The sequence below is a fragment of the Pteropus medius genome, unplaced genomic scaffold (assembly GCF_902729225.1).
Source record: "Pteropus medius unplaced genomic scaffold, Ma_sr-lr_union100, whole genome shotgun sequence".
Taxonomy (NCBI): Eukaryota; Metazoa; Chordata; class Mammalia; order Chiroptera; family Pteropodidae; genus Pteropus; species Pteropus medius.
Window position 1 is genome coordinate 2030918 of NW_024342473.1, and position 17833 is coordinate 2048750.

General features: G+C 37.5%; 1 protein-coding gene across 5 annotated transcripts in view; it reads left to right on the forward strand.

The window, feature by feature from the left end:
* FNDC3B (fibronectin type III domain containing 3B) overlaps window positions 1-17833 on the forward strand; it is a 296648-nt gene that overhangs the window by 54097 nt on the left and 224718 nt on the right. For all 5 annotated transcript variants that reach the window (XM_039865044.1, XM_039865045.1, XM_039865042.1 and 2 more), the window contains one exon: window positions 8203-8344. In XM_039865044.1, coding sequence (XP_039720978.1) covers window positions 8231-8344 — 114 coding nt within the window. In that variant the 5' untranslated portion in view covers window positions 8203-8230. Of the gene's footprint in view, window positions 1-8202; window positions 8345-17833 lie in introns of those variants that run through there.

The window sequence follows — 17833 nt, forward strand, 5'->3', positions numbered from 1 at the left end:
ATCAGACAAGACATTTCAGACTATTTGTGCCTCAACCAAACAGCTGGGTGCATACCTGCAGGTACTGCTCATGTCTCAAGAGGTTTTTCTGCTTGAACAGCTATCACCACTCAGTCTTTCATTCAAGTGGCAAGCCATGGCAAGAGTCTTTCTTCCAGCTGTATAGAACTCAGCTGTAAAATTAGATTTCATTGGCATAAAAACATAGTGATTGCCAGCAATATTTGTTCAGTGCATTCTTTTTTCCCCCAACATTTTACTTAGATTCTTCCTCTCTCTCATGCAGAAGGCTCAGGTTATATTTAGACATGTAATAGAAATTAACAAACAGGTTTTTATTGTTTGAGTAAACCCCTTTTTAAAAAGAGTTTAAACTTTAATCTGTATTAAGTAAGCATGGTAGGCAGTGGTGTTTGAAATCTAGTTTGTTAACAGCAGAAAGGAAACTTAAAGGCATCTATAATTTTGTCATTTTGTTAAAAAAAAAAATGGCTCAAGTTCAGAAAGTTCAGAGTTCATTTTTGGCAAACCCTGATTAGAACTCAGATTTTCCAATACTGCATCTTGGGGTCTCTCGACTATACTATAGTGCTTTTTTTTTTTTTTTTAAGCTGTAATACAGTGGTCCTTTGAGCTGTTTTTAGTGGAGGAGCTGTGAAAAAAATCTAATAAAAATCTTTAGTCCTTCCCCATATTCTTTTTTTGCACACCTTAATTTGTTTTTCAAAAAAGCAAAGGTGAGTGTTTGTACCAAAAGTACCTTTCCTCATGGTTATCCAAAGTGTGTGGGGAAGGGTGAGTGCAAGGGAAAGCACCAATGGCAATGCCCCACATCAGGTTCATAAATGGTTATGCTAATTCCACATGGTCAGAGCCTGGGCCACAGGCACTGGGTTAGTGTTACTTGGAAGGGAAAGAAAAGCTCTACTCTCACAGTAGCAGGGATGTGGCAAAAATAGTCAGACGTGTTGATGGAGTAGCAGATTTTTCTCAATTTCAGGTGTAAAGAAGATGCACAGTACACAGTATTTCTATCTTAATTTTTTTTTCTATTGATGCTGTTGGTGTTTCCACAGTTATTATCAGAAAGCTGTTTTTAGTTTTCCTCAGAAGGCTGGAAATGACAACTGTTTTCAGAGTTTCTAGGTCTTGATAGATAAGTCAAGGGGTTTACCTTTCAAAACCTGCACACAGCAGAAAGGATAGAGATTTTCGTGTTGAGGAAAATAAGATAGCAAATGATACTTTGACCTCTCATTAGTTGTAGGAATGTTTGTAACTGACTTTTTTTCTTGTCTTCACTCTTCCCTTCTCTTTACAGACCTCTCTTTCCCTCCCTTTTTGTCTTTCCAAACCTTGCTAATAAAGCTTAGAAATAAAGACTACACATTAATTAGGGAGTTATCAGTCCTTGTGACTGATGACATGAATACATAACGGTTACCTGAATGAGGGCAGGTTCAAGAAGTTTTTCTGTTTCTTTTTTTCTGTGCTATATGATTCTCTGTTCAACTTTGACTTTCTAGATTTTTCTTTTTTACAACAGCTAAGGCACAGACAAGTGTAAATCAGCTGCACAAATGTTTGTCATAATAGTTTTATTAGGCTTAGGTTTTATATTAGAAGTGATTTAGAAACTTATAATCACTCAAAGTATTAGCTGTCCGCTAGTTTTAAAAAGGGAATGCAGTAATTTCTTAGTAACCTCTCAAACCCCTCTACCGCAAACAACACAGCAAGACAAAACCTCTGTTTTCTATGATTCAGTAAGTTTGTCAGATTGTCATTTTGACTACAGATGGGATTTTTCTTACCTTATTGGGTCAGGAAAAAAGTTTCTTTATTACTATATACAAATGGCTAGAACATTTCTCTGATATGTTTGTGACCATTTTCTGAAGCCTGGCTCACAATAGATTTTCACTGTTAGAAGTCACCTGATATTTTTAATAGAAAAGGAAGTTTTCTTGAAGTATGAATCAAGCTCTGATTTTACTAAAGTGCCCATGACAGTGTTTTTTCTTAGACTACAGAACAAGCATATAGCAAGCAAAATGTTTTGATGCTGTTTAGGTTATATCAATTTTTAGTAGCAAATAAATATGTATAGGATCTTATTAAAATTTGAAGCATAAAAAAGCTTTATGGAATTAGTTAACTTTAGTGGCACAAATTCTGAAGATGATTTATTAATATTTATTAGCTTTTTCATTTACTTAATTGCATTATATGTCTCTGTAATTAATGATTTCCCATCAGGTTCCCATTCAAGGAACTCATTTGGTTTCAGCAAATGCATTTTGAAGAATGGAAGTAAAAAGTTAAAATTTCATGCACATTCTTATTAGTTCCCTTACCACATCTACTTCCTTGGGATAGTCTAGAAGTGAGTCAGAAGTCACCTTAGGGTGCGTGCAGATGAAGTGAGCTTGGGAGCCTGTGTCTCGGCCCTTACTTGAGACTTAGGCAGTCAGTCATCTTCTCCTCTAGCCTGGCCAGCTCTTTTGGGTCTGATGGGGTTATGCTTTGTTCTTTTTAGTGTTGTTACGTTTTTCTCTTGTCATCTGAAACTAATTTGCGTACTGTACTGCTAACTCACATCTTGAATTAATGTAAGGAAATTTGGGTCATCGGCCCACGGAGTGAGGACCAGGACATTTTGTTACTAATTTGAAGGCCAGGTTCACAGACATAAAACCTTCCCAACGGTGATTAGGACTTTAGTTTTTTAAGTTAGAAATTCTTCCTAGTATATAATTGCTTTCTCTGGCCCTTGGAAATGGATCTGTGGTTCTCTCCTGAGAATCAGGTTTTTCATGACTTTGGCCAGTATGTTTCTTAATATAGGCTGGGGCCAAAATACCATGGAAAAGCTTTTCAGACTTGGAGTGGGGGAAGGAAAGTACGAAGAAAGTTGCCCAGAGTAATGTAAAAACTGAAAATCCTTTTTAATATTCATTTAATGTAAGGTGTTTTTTAAAAGCTTTGGGGGCATATTTGGATGGAATTAAATGTCTTACTAACAGTGAGCATCTGTTCATTTTGTTTTTCAGAGTGCCCAGCTCCCTCTCTTGCTATTAGTGCAGGGTTCATTTGGTAATGCTGGACCTTGCTTTCAGGTAATGAAGGTAACAAATGACTTGATTTCTTAGGAGGAGTGAGGGAGTTAACCACAAGTGTTCACGTGGCATCCTTGTCCTGTCAGTCTAAGGAACAGAACTGGCTGGGCATGAAGCACTTGTGGTTTTAGTGTTAGAATATGTGGTTAAGGGGAGAGGCCGTGATGGCCTGTGGTTGTTACCAAGTTCTTTGAAATGGAGGTTTGGGTAAGAACAAAATAAAGAATAGGAGCAAAATCTTGGAGCTCAGTGTGAAAAAAAAAAAAAGAAAAAGTTTAGAGAATTAGAAAAAGCCTTATAGTAGAGATAATCTATTTTATATTTGTTATAATTAGTTTCACAGTGCTTTTATTCTCCATTTGTAAAATGTTAGTGGTTTAAAGAATGGATTCATTCATTGCAAGAACTCTGTTGTGTGCGAGGGGGCCAGTAGGGATGTGGTGCAGCCTTGAATAAAATGCATGAGTTCTGTGATAGATTTGGTCAGCTCAGATACACATCTGTCCATGGGAGAAGGAACCCAGCCCAGGAGAATGAGTGTTTTGTCAGGGTGGTTTCTCAAGAGGCTTTCTGACCGAAATGAAAAACAGTTGTAGCTCAGTTATCCAGAGATTGCACATCTGCGCCTCCCCTCTCCCCCGCACCCCCTCCACCTTTATTTTTCCTCAGAGCTGGTAAGTCAGCAGGTAGTCAAAGAAAGTGGAGCAAGACACATGGGGAGCCTCCGATACCCCACAGAGAGCGTTTCTCTCTCTGTGTGTACACAACTAACAATCTGATTTCCCCTCCCAAGGAAGATGTAAGAGCCAATTTAGGATATGGCCCTCAGATTTGAGGGGTGTGGTGTGGTAATGCCTAATGAGGAGGGGAGAAAAAACATAAAATTGAACATAGGAACTCCAATTCGGGGTGAATTTTTCTGGACATGTAAGGTCAACATGCTTCAATAACTCCCTAGTATCCTACCTTGGGACTGAACATAGTTTTGTAAACAGTGACCCTACATCCCTAAGGAAAAATAATTTTTGGCTAGCTTGCTCTTCAATGAAATAAGAAAATGTGTAATTTCCATCCATAGTCATTACAAATGAAGTACAGTGTTGGTCCTTAAGAGTTAAGTATTTGGATAGTAAGCTTTTCACGTTGATTGCTTCATCTTTTAATTTCATCTAAAAAGGTTTGCCAGCTCTTAGGTATGTCACATTCTGTAGGTGTGTTTTTTTTTTTTTTTTTTTTAAAAGCAGTAGGGTTGAGGCACATCTGTTGAAATGAATACATGTGTCGTTTGGGCTGGATTACCAGTCAAAACAGAGGAGACTCACTTTTGCGGGGAGCTGTCACCGTTCAATGATTGGTGCATGCCTTCCCAAGTCTCCTGGTTTGACCCAATCTTCCTTAACTATCAGTGTGGTGTTCCCAATTTACAACTTGAATATTTGACTTTTCGTTTGTGTTGGGATAACTACTTTTTCTCCCCTCATCACTAGGGAGTAACCAGAAAGGTACTACTATGTATCCTAAGTTTTATGCTTTGCATCCATGATTATCATTCTTTCATAATTTTTTCTGCCTTTTCCGTTATCCTTTCTATAGTCTCTGGCACAAAATTGTTTCTGTTGCATGATCATTGAAGGACAGGTTGGCAGGCAGTGTCTTCTTAATAGCTGGACATCGTCTTTTTCTATAGGTCCCTTACATTACAGGCAAATGAAAGTATCCTCTGTATGTGAGTGGAGTGTAGAAATGGGTATTTAAACACTGTCAGCTATGTGAACCACCTCATCTAGAGGAATCTCTTACTTGGATTTAGTAAGGATAAGTCTGGTTTACCTTTGATGAAACTCTACCGTCTTTGAAAACAGTCCTTGGATTTTAGCAAGCCGTTGACCAAGGAGAAAGAGGGTCAACAGCTTTGCTTATGAGAAGTGAGACTCACGGCAGAGTTCACAGTGGCTTTTATTTGCTTGATTCATGCTTTCATTTTCTCCATGATTAAAGGTCTGGTGGTTGAGTTGAGGCGTTAGGAGTGTATGATGTTTATAATTTCCTACTTATAAACATCTAAGGAGCGATTGTACATATAGTTGACTTTTTAAAAATGACAGTTCCCCTGTCTTCTCCCCTGCTACCCTCCCAGTAATCTGCAATGACTTCTGTATATCTATGAGGTAGATAACCATCGTCTAGTAGCGAAAAAAAAATAGGAATTCAGGCATTTTTTTTTTCCTTTATGGCATAACTGCATTACCCAAAGTTGCCTATATAGTTTTCGGAAGCAAATAGTTAGCTCTTTGTGCCAGGAGACTTGGTTTTTTTGGCGGTTTTTGCAACTCCATGAAGGTTCCTTTACTCTCCCATCCTACCTCTCTAAGACCTTTATGGGCATAGGGGCCTATGTCCTTATCCTACACTTGGGGAACCTGTAGTTTAACTCCCTAATTTTGACTAGACACCTGTGCTTAAGAGTGCTACCTAGAGGGGCTAGATTGCTTTGTCTTGTTAATAGCAAGTCCCATTGTTTAACAGGATGCCAACCAGAAGGTTTTTTAAATTGGAATTGTCAGTGTTAGACATTATGTTAGTGTTGAAACAGTCTTTGGTATTAGGGAAAGGGAGGGGACCAGGAATACCTGAAATTTATACCAGATGACAGTTATCTCCTCCTATCCAGTACCTGTGGTTCCCCCTCCCTCTAAGAAACAGTGAGAAATAGGACAAAATAGCATTGTCAATTGAATTTGAATCTCATACCGCAATATTGGAAACTTTAGTTAGCTGGATTGGATCTTGTGAAGCATAAATAGCTTCATCTCAAAGCGAGTTCAGACTACGGACCTCCGTCCCAGCCCCGCCCACCCCCGTCCTCAGTCTTGTGTCATTATTTACTGTCGTCTGGACTAATGGAAAGACCTAGAGGCTGAAAGAACCTAGATCTAGGCCCTGAAGTTAGTTTATTCCTGCTGCTTTATGGTGAAAAAAGAGAGTAGGTTTCATTCTTATGCTTGCTTGTGAGAAGACCAGGACCGTCCCATGTGGATGAGGGATTGGTGCTCACTATATTGGCAGAGGGGAAGGGAGAGAAGACAGAGCTGTAATCTATACCATAACCTCACCAATAAGTGCCTTGGAACTCTTGGGGAGGGGGTGGCGGGGAGGGAGAGGAAGTGAGGAAAAGATGGACGTGAGCAAGGAGCGCTTCTCTCCCTACATGCTTTATCATCAGACCCCTAATGTAAACTACTGTCCTGTTTCTTCAGCCTGAAACTTTGAAGGAGCATTAAATAAAACATTACACTTAAGAAATAGATCTGTGTAATATCAGTCTGAGGAAAAAGCCATTCTTTCCTCATTCACTAGTAGGATAAAGTATATTAGAAATTAAATGGAAATGGACATCTGTACTCCATCATTTACTTCTGTATATCTATGAGGTAGATAACCATCGACATAGATGTGCACAGGTTATAAAGATGTAAAAATACTACAGGTTAAATTCAAGGAAATGATGGGAGAGAGATAATTAGAATATGATTAATTACCTTATCAAAATCAAAGTGATGTCATCGTAATAGTGTCTTAGTTAATTTTATTGTGGAAGAATCTGTTTCCTACATCAGGATAAACTACTGGGCTTTGGGTTTTATGAATTTATTTGCTTAGGAACTGAGTAATGGCCTCATAAAACAGCACGATGGCACTATTAACACTGCGTTAGGAGACTGTTATTGTAGAATGTGCTTCCCTAGTTGGGACAAGATTTAGTTGTTCAGTGCTTAAAATAATTAGTTTCTCCAAATGGAGTTATAGAGAATAGTGTAAAATTTTACCTATTTAAAATAAAAAGTTTACAATCTCTTGGATGGCTTTTATGTATTGTTCGTTACTTTCAGGGAAGGCGTTTCTCTTTAAGGGTATGGAGTGGGGGTGTATATTTAATGTTCAGAATGGAGGTGGTTAAGAATGAGAAGAAATATTTTATTTCTGTCACACCTGTGTGAGACAAATTTGAGACAGGATTTGTTCCACTGTTTTGCCTGATTTGAATATTGAGTGTTAAAGGGTTCATTGATCTAATACCCTTGAATTTGAAATTTTGGGGACTTTATTGTGAATGATGATAAATTTAACCGAATTATATGACAATGGTTTTTGAATTGACTTAAAATAGTGTGCGTGTATGTATTTATTTATTGTTTTTGTCCAGGCAATTAATACTTTTTGTGCCACAAATTTTAGGCATAAATGAAGGATATGTAAATACTTCTTTAAGTATAATTTAAAATAGGAATTTATTGTTATTTTCCTGCTATTCAAAAGGTAGATGTTGGTGGCAAGTACTATTATGGAACAAAAATGGGCTTTGTGTTGTTTTGAATACTTGTATGAAAATCATTTATTCTGTGGAAACAAGGGAATCTGCCTTTGAGCCCTATTCTACGCAAGGTACCATCAGTACTCTGAGATACAGGAAAGCTCATGTCAAGATGTGTCAAAGATGTGCACAGGTTATAAAGATGTAAAAATACTACAGGTTAAATTCAAGGAAATGATGAGAGAGAGATAATTAGAATACGATTAATTACCAAATTAATGGCAAGGTCAGAAATTGCGACAGTTGCAGTATAGGTAGTTAACCTTTGTTTACTTGCTTGGATTAAGTGCTTATATATACAGTATTCTGATCCTAATAAAAGGGAAGAACTTTTTATAGGTCATTTTCCTTAAGGATGGTACCACCAGTTTTTGTACTTTACCTTCTCAAAATATTATCTCATCGACCTCAGGAAGATCCCTGGGTAGGGTACTTACTATTCTTAATACATTTTAAAATTTTATAACTAAATGGCAAAGTGAAGACTTGGGAGGATGTGTTTGCAAGGCTGGTTGGACACTCAAGTCTGTGGTCTTCTAGTTCAGGCTCTTCCTTGTGCCTTAACCTTCCTCGGACCTGACACAATAATACAACACCATGAAAGAATAATCTGAATTTCAGCTGACCTCAAGAAAGAGCTCCTTAACATTGTTGTTACAAGTGACTTTCTGTGGTCCTGAGTTTTTTAAAGAAATGATGGTTCTTTTGCAGGGAGCCAGTTGAGGAAAGTTCTCCATGAATGTACGTCACAATGATGATGACCGACCACCAAATCCCTCTGGAATTGCCACCATTGCTGAACGGAGAGGTAGCCATGATGCCTCACTTGGTGAATGGAGATGCAGCTCAGCAGGTTGGTGAAGGGAGAGGGAAATTTAAGTCATATTGCCTAAGGGGAAAATGTTAACCCAGTCATTGTTTTATTTTGAGATTCAAAGATCTGTGATTTTGAACATTAGTAGTTCTAGAGGTAAGTGTTTTGTTGTGGAATTACAGTATGTTTTTTAAAAATATCAGAAATTGTGGTTTTTGAGAACAGCAAATCTTACCTCATCTAGTTAGCATTTTTAAAGCATCAAAAAACCACATTTTTTAAATGAATCATTTTGCAAATATGTACAAATCTTTGGAATAAAATGTTTACTTATGTCATATATTGTGCATGACTGACTTGCCTGATTCGCCAGAGCAGAACACTCAGAGGGTGGGTCAGGTTTTGATCTCACACACGGGAGGTGACTGACCTTGACAAGATGCATGGGTCCTTGTGAACCCACCTTGGGTCCCGGAGCAGTCCTTCCAAATGTAGAGCCCGCTGTTACTTAACATTACAGAACAGACAAGTTATTTCTGAATTCATTCATGTAGCATTTGAGAAACAATTTAAATGGTAAGTAAAACTTTTAAAAATTATTATGAGATTGAACTCTTATCTCTGATAACATTAAAATTTTTTAATTGACTACAAAAACTGGTTTTGCTCAGTGTTAGACTAAATATCTTTTTGTCTTTGCAGTTCTTTAGAAGCATAAATATCTTATGAAAAGAAGAATTATAAACAATTGCTTAAAAAATATTTACGCAAAATATATTAATAATTAAATATGTTGATCAGCCATTTTGGGGTCATCAGTACCTGACCCTAATCTATCATAGTATACGATAACATTCTTTATCATAGTACATTAATACCTTTGTTGGATCATTTTACCACCTAATAATATATTTGTTACTTTCTCCTGCATTAGACTCTAAACCTCTTGAGAACAAAGACTAATAGCTCAATAAGTGTTTATCAGTTGAATAAGTTTCGTCCCTTCTCATCCCTGATGCAGATATTTCTCTTTCCAACTTCTCAGTGTCTGTGTGTGTGTGTGTGTGTGTCTCTCTCTCTCTCTCTGCTGGATCATTTTCACCGACATACTTTAATATCTTTTATCTTAAACACAAACAACTACACCTCTTCTCCCCCAGCCCCCCAAAAACCCTCCCTTGACTCCATATCCCTGTCCAGTTAACCACCTCATATCTCTATTCCCTTTTAGAGCATTGCTTCTCCAAATAGAGCCTCTGCTTTACTCCTATCGCTCTTCAACTTCAGAGTCTTCACTTCTATCTTTTCACCTTTCTCTTCCAGTCTTTCAGCAAGTCCTGTTGGCTTTATCTCAGAAACATTTGCTGAAACCGTACTTTGCCATGTCCATCTACTTCATTCGCACTACCACTACTGGACTCCAGGCCACTCTCTCTCACCAGTCCCTTTCACTGGTCTCTCTGCTTTTACTTTGGCCCCACCAGAAAGCATTTACCACACAGCAGCATTTTGAGTGATCTTCTAAAATCATACGTTGCTCCATGTCATTACCCTGATTAAAGCTGTCCTGTTACACCTGGAATAAAATCCAAGTGCGGTGTGATGGCCTCTTAATGTTACATGTTAAGTCCTTGCCGTCTATCATTCTTTCACATTTGTGCTCTGGCTACTCATGGGAAGGTCTGCATGAGTTTTGAGTTCTTGACCAGGGCACCTTTTGGTATTTGCTGCTTGCTCTAAAGAGCCTGAGGTATGGAGCTCAGGGGTTCTGTGTTAAAGGATCAGGACAGAGGACAAAATTACCTATAGTTTTCTGAGGCTTTTACTATGCTGTTCTTCTGAGGCAACATCTTTTAATCTTAACAAAGACCTTTTGGAGACACAGGTTTGAATGACTTCAGTGATGAACATCATAGACATTGTCCCACAGACCCTTGAGGACAATTGTAAGGGAGGCAGCATCTGTGCCACCTCTCAAAGTATACTGTTGTAAAGAGCCGCCCATTGGCTACAGGGATGTGCCTCTGCATTTTTGTTAGGAGTGTATATGGTGAAACTTACCTTGTATGTGTTTATATCACTCTTAATACTTTGCAGCTGTGTAGAGGACATTGTAAACATTTTTATATATGCAAAAGAACCACCGCAGTTATGAGAAATCTCTTTAGCCGCTCTCCTGATTTCTGTCCTGATGGTTTCTGGATTTAATTAGTATGAGTTCTCAGCAAGATTCTCTGCTCTGTTCTGGCTCTCTAAAAAAAAAAGACACTGTTAATTTTCTTCATACGAAGTCATGTTAAGTTTGAAACTTTGGCCTGTCATTTTATATAGGTAGCAGGAAAAGGATGATTATTTTCTTAAAATGAAAATCCATGCTCATCATGAATGAATATTAAAAAACTATTACTAACTAAACAAGAGCAACAATAACAAAAAATTGTGGACAGGAGCAACCTTATTTAACTGCTTTATTGAGATATACTCTACATGCCATGTCATTCACTTATATATGGTATACAATTCAGTGGAATTAAGTAAGTGTATTCACAGAATTGTGCAGCCATGACTACAATTAATTTTAGAACATTTTAATCACCTTAGTAAGAAACCCTGCAGCAGTCATTCCCCGACTCCCCCCAATTCTTAGGCAACCACTAGGGGTAAGAGCTTATCTGCAGAACCGAAGAACAGCTGTAGGTAATTTGGCCATTCTGGACATTTTATGTAAATGATGTTGTACAATATGTGGTCTTTTGTTTCTGTCTTCTTTCACTTAGCATAATGTTTTCAAGGTTTATCCATGGCGTAGCCTGTATTAGTACTTCAGACCTTATTTATTGCTAGATAAAATTCCATTGTATGGATATACCACATTTTATTTATCCATTCATCAGTTGATGGACATTTGGGTTGTTTATAGTCTTTGGCTATTATGAATAATGCTGCCGTGAACGTATGCAAATATTTTTGTGGATGCGTGTCTTCATTTCTATTGGATCTGTGCCTGTCAGAGAGCTTTGTTTTGAACTATTGTTTTCTAAATAAAATACCTCTGCTTCTCTCACTATAATTTCTTATATTCTGACTAAATAAAGTTTATTCCTCTTAATATGCCTTACTACATTTTATTCTTGAATATTAAAAATAAGGCTTCAACCTGAGTTTTTGTGTTAGCACTATAAAATACAGTGAATACTCTACATTAATCAGAATATTGATGTCTATGTTGATAATTTCAGAACCTAGTGGTATATTAACTTAATTATCTTTGTTATGGACTTTTAGCACATCTTAGAGATTTAAAAATGTAGCAGCTAGTTTTGAGCATGAAAGAGTACATATCAGCCCAAATTTCGACTTTTTCTATTGGTTTAATATTTTGATAATCTCTGAAGAAAATTATAGCAGCCACCAGTTAAATAAGGAAACCATTAATTAAGAACAGAAGTATTATCATAAGAGTTTACTGGATTTGCTGCTTTAATCTGTGATATTTATAACCTTCATGAGGGTGGTCTGGCACTTTGTATTCTTAAATTCTTAGTGACTCATATATATTTGTTGGGGGTCATTGGGGTAGGGTTAGAGTTAGATGCCTCTTTGTCCTGACTAGCATTTAGCACTTCTTAGAGGGCACCTAGCAAATGTTTTGTTTGTCATAGTTCTTATCTTTTTTTTTTTCCTTTTAAGCTTGCAGAATATTAATTGCTAATGAGTATCCTTAATGCTGCGTGTTCAGGAAGTAGATCTTCTGAAATGTAAACAGAAAACTTGTCTCTCTTGCCAGCTCAGGCTAGCATGTTAACAAGCTTGCCCTGGAAGACAGGACGTTAAAGTTACCTCAGTCATGTCCAGTTCTCTTGACTATGCCTGTTCTTGTTGACGAGCATTTAGCATGTCATTTTATTGCGTTTTTTTTTTTCCTTCTCTTTTGTTTCTTCTTCTTGAAAGCCTTTGTTTCCTCTAGACAGAAAACACAGCCAGAGTTTTCCCAGAGCATTCTTTTGAGTACACTCTTCCAGACAGCACATTAAACATATTAAAACTTTCCCGTTCAGATGGTGCTCGTCATCAGCATGTCTTTTACATCAGCTGTGCTTCTCCTGCTAATCCAGTGACCTTTTCTGTTCTGGTTGATATCTTCTTAATAACTTTTCCCCTGACAGCTCCCTTCTTGTATTCAGTAGTTCAGATCTTCTCACCACACAGGTTTACTCTTTAAATATGCTGGTAGCTATGATGTCAGGGGGACCCAGAAAGAGTTTTATAATCAGTATGGTGTAGAAAAATGAATAAACAGTTCTTGGGAAGTTTGTACAGGGAAAAAAATGATATTCAAATGAGAATGGGACTGGAAGTTAATAGAGACTGCGGCAGTTATTGCTGAATAACATTCTGTAACAGTTCCTTTTATGATAGAATCTTATTTAAGAGCTAGGGCTTGGTTCAGAAGTAGAAAGAATTAGGCTGGTCAGATGTTTGGGTTTGGAAAACCAAGTATGGGGAAACTCAGTCTTGGGTCAGACTCTTCAACATCAAGATGTATGAGAAATGTATAACTTGTGCACATGTTTAAAAATTATTATTGCAAACTGTCTTTCATGTTCTTTACCACTCAAACTTATAAAGACCTCTGCTGTCAAGATAGTGTCGGTCTCTTTTTGAGATTTGAGGTAGAAAGGAGAAGTGAGAGGGTAGGATTTATGACTGAATAATAGATTTGTTCATTTTAATAAGCATTTATCAGATGTCTTCTATGCCAGCATTGTATTAGGTGCTGGTGACACAAAGATAAATAAGATACTTCTTGCCCTAAGGAATGAGCAACCTAGTTGGGTAGCAAAATATGGTTTAACTACCCCCATCCCCAAAAGGCTGCATTTATACATCTGCGATGCTTGGATTGGGACTATAACTGTACTGGGAGTACAGAGGAGGGATGGAGCAGGAGTGGGATAGGTGTGCCAGGAGAACAAACCAGGCTAGGATAAGTGTCCTTGGGGAGGCTGAGCCTACACGAGGATCTCACTTGAAATGAAGTCCAGGACTATTATACAAGCTTTGCATATAGTATAATCAGGTTTTGTTTTATGAAGTGAGAACACTTTGTATATTTTAGTGGATAGCTATTGTTAGTGGCACCCCAAACAAACTATCTGCACATTCTGTGATCTCTTTTCTGGAACCTTGTTCGCTAGTCAGTATTCTTGTTAGTGAATGTCCTCTGATGCATCCAGTCTGGGGTCCACCCTTGGCACCTTGATGTCTGTTCCTCAGAATCACTGAGTCTGCAGAGATCCAGAGGTGTGGATCATGCATTCCTCAACCAGAGTCACTTTCCAGCACCACAGGCAGCCACCCTGCTTCTCAGGCCCTCCTTTTAACTGTAAAGAGAGGGTGTGAGTTTATCTAGGTCTGTGGTCTCATTTTAGAATCCTCTCTGCCTTAGGTTTGCCAGTTCTGCTTGCTACCAAGACTTCCAAAAAGGCAGGGCCTGTGCAAAGTCTTAGTCTCATACAGGAAAACGTTGATGCCATATTACCAGAGGGTGTTGTTATATGTGGCAACCACAATAATTACGGCATATGGCTTATAATTATGACAGCTCTGAGCTGTCTGGGTTGAGAGACACTTCAGAATTTAATTAGCCAAAGGCAGTAATAATAAGATACAAGGTGTAGTCAGTATCCTTCAAATGGTAGAAATTGAGCTGCCTTCAAAAGGAGAGGATTAAGGAAAAACACTGGTGTGGCAAGATTGCACTGCAAAATAATGGCAATTTTAAACTCTGGTGGTTTTAACATTATGATTGTTTTCAACTTAGTGTGCTGTTTAACTGGTTGCAGTGTAAACTCTGGGAGAAAAGGGACTGTGTCTCTTGTTCTCTCTGTACCTGGTGTTTGAGGTAGCATTCAGTAACTCCTTCAGAATGAATGAAGGATAAGCACAAAGAATAAATTTAATTCATCGAAACCAGAGCTTGAGAAATGTCTACTTGTTGGATTCAAACAAGCTTTTAATTTTTTTTAGCCTTTATAGTTAACAAAAACAGCAAAAATTAGATGCCAGTATTTAAAAATCAGATTTGTGTAAAATTCCAAATCTTTTTATTTATCTGGAAAACTCAGAAGATCTGATAACACTGGGCTGATCTTCCCACTTTGTAACAGTTAGCTGGCAAAAGGTGGCGACTGCCGCTTTAGATGGGGAATATCATCCTCAGTCCCCACTCTGTCCTCTTCACTCATTTTCCCAAATTGGCCGGGCTCCACGGTTATGTGAGTTTGGAACCTGGAAATTGTTAACTCTTTTAACCTTTGAAATTGCATCTCATGCTCATGCATATCATGTTTTACGTATAACAAAAGTATTTTTTTCCTGGCACATTCATTGCATATCATGCTGATGAAGTGATTTTAAGCCTCTTTGTTTTCTGCTTTCTTTACTTATGACTTATAAAATGAACTAGTGTGAGCTCTGGTCCACACAGCTTTGTAGAGGGTGTCAGTTATACATCTTAAAAGTTAGGACTCATGTATTGTTTTTTTTTTGGCCTCTGCTTTTCAGTGAACAGTATTTGAGTCCCCAAAACAGTGCCACACTAAGCACTCACCAAAGCAAAGGAAGGGCAGGAGAAACAACCAGGCACCTTGGTTTTACTGTTTATAGACTAGTTAGGGAACATTAAACATAGGTTCAAGGTATCATGTTCCAAGGACAAAGATGCTAATACTTGCATTTATACTCCTTTTTATAGCTTCCAAGAATTGAGTCTTCTAAGTATTTATTGAAATAACATTTTTTAAAAGTAATCTTTTCTTGGTATTATCTAGATGAGACATTTTATTTAAATCATTTCTATATTAACTTTCTCTGAATAAAATAAAATTTATTTTAATTAGAGGTAGATTTCCAACCTCTAATTTCTATTATTTTTATTTTGAAAATGTGTATTCATCATGTTGAATGCAATATGATAGCCATGGGATGTATCTCATAATGCAATAAGAATGTACATACACACAGGAAGAGAAGATGGGACAATTCTCCATCCAGCTTGTGTTAAGACATATTTTTGCGCATAATTGTTTTCATGTAGGGCAGACTCTTCTCTTTTTTTGTGCAAATGATTGCTGTAAAAATGTGACTGTATGTAAATTATATAAGTTACACTCCAAACATGGCAATAGTGAACAAACTACATAAAATCTGTAACATTAATCTTTTTAAGTTCCAGATGAGTTGTAAAAAATAAATAGCCTCCCAAGGAGCCAACTGTCGAAGTACTACAATATTGTATCTAGGCAATTTGGGGTTTGGTACTTTGAGATTAGTTTCTTTATTTAAATTGGGATTGGCCAGAATTAGATGCCTTTTATTAACTATTTGGTCAGCTCTACCAAAGCTGGACTATGATGGGCCTCCAGAAGAAATAGAATTCATGTGCCACTTTAGTGTCATGCCTACATTGGTACAGCTTCTCAGCCCTGGCTTTTTATTTTTCTTAAACAAGTGAATGTCAGATCAGATCATTGCAGAGAAGTGAATGTATTTTATGGGTAGCAGGTCCGTTTAGCACGATCATTAAATAAGTAATTTGACCCGGCCTCTCCTGGATCCACTCTTTATTGCCCATTCCTCGCTCCTTACAGTGTAGTAGCTGAGCATTTGGATAAAATGGACATCTCTATTTAGAAAATTACTTTGCCAAGGATTTCTGCTTTGCAAATAATTGGGCAGTTAGGCGGAGACAGCAGAGAGGAGGAGGTCTAGTGTTGGGGGCAGGCTGACCAGTGAGTATTTATATCAGTAAAGCTGTCATTGGGGTTCCATTTTATTGGGAAAAATGGCAAACAATTTTTGTGAGTCAAACCTTAGATTTGGAGAGAAATGGACTTGTGCTGTTATCCAATTATGTTGCATGACTTAATTTTTAGGAGGGATTATTAAAATGTTCTTGTATTTTCTAAGTAGTTGGAAAAATTCAGTACTTGAAACATGTTACTTCTGAAAAAAGTTTCTTTGGTCTTTAGTGGAATGTTGAGTTGTCATTCTGGTTCATGGGAGAAACCATAACACAGCGAAGCATGTGCTTTGGTTAGTGATGTTGTTTGTTAGCTTAAATTGGCCGGAGTTATGCAGTTCATTCATCTCTTCTTATTTCACCATTAAAATTTTTGTTTTGCATTGACAAATAGGTCTCTGTAAGAGCCATCTTAATTCTCATCACTTGGGCAAAAAGGCCATATAAAAAGCATCCTTATAAAATGGTGGTTGCTTTACTTGATGACTTTAGTTATGACTGAAAATAAAAGCGTAATATAAAATACAAACATAATATGAATTACAAAGAAACGACATCCATATTTTTCTTCTAATGGTTGCAATGGGAAATCAGACCGTAGGCTTATTATATATGTCCTGTCTGTGAATAATCTCTGTCATAAAGACTTTGGGAATCAATTGAAGGTAGAGTTGGGTGATAGAGAACAGTATCATTTTATAGATGGGTGTTCATATCCATTTTACTTCTGAGAGCCTCAGTTTTCTCGTTTTTAAAGTGAGATGGCCAGGCACTGAGAGCTGTCCCACTTTTCACTGACTGCCTCTGCACACAGTTTTACTTTAAGCTGCCTTAGAACTCTAAAGAGCCTCCACTGAGACTTAAATGTAGACATCCCACCAGATGTGTCTTCCTTTGGACGGTGGCAGAAGTTCATTTTCTAACAATTACTCTAAAACCAAGGGGGAACTATAGGATACACAATTCTGTAAGGTAGCCTCTTCTAGAGATTTCAGTGCCTTAACAATGTAAAAGATCCAGTAAAGGGTAGATTTTTGACATTGAAAGAATTCCAAAAAAAGAAAGCAACAAATGAACAAACAAAACAAATTTATAGGTAAAGACAACAGAATGGTGGCTACCAGAGGGCAAGGGGGATAGGGGTAGGGCGAAGAGGGTGAAAGGGGTCAAATATATGGTGTCGGAGGGAGACTAGATTTTGGATGGTGAGCACGTAGTGCAATATACAGATGATGTATTATAGAATCATACCCTCAAAACTTACATAATGTTATTAACCAATGTCACCCCAATACATTTGATAAAAGAAAAGAATTCCAAGTGTCTAATTAAATTTTTGGCATTTACCTCAAACTTAAATGTTATTTCGGAGCTTGCTGATCACCAAAAGACTTTTAGTCTCAATTTTTAGTTCATTGGTTATTTGTGGGCAATAAGTCTTGGAAAGAATGGCGTTTATTTGATATTTAGATTTCTTTGTTCCCTCTGTGGTGGAAGGAACTAATAGTAACTGTCTGAGGGTATATGAGGTGCTAGGAATGGTACTAAGCACTTGTATTATACATCATTTCCTCCAGCAATCATACACCCTGTAAGGTGGTGCTCATTTTTACCAACAGAACCTGAGGCAAGAAAGGTTAAGTACTTGGCAGCTGGCAAATCACAGCACTGGGCTTTCAGTCCATTTAAACCCTACCTTCCAGGAAGGGTGGAGTTACTTGGAT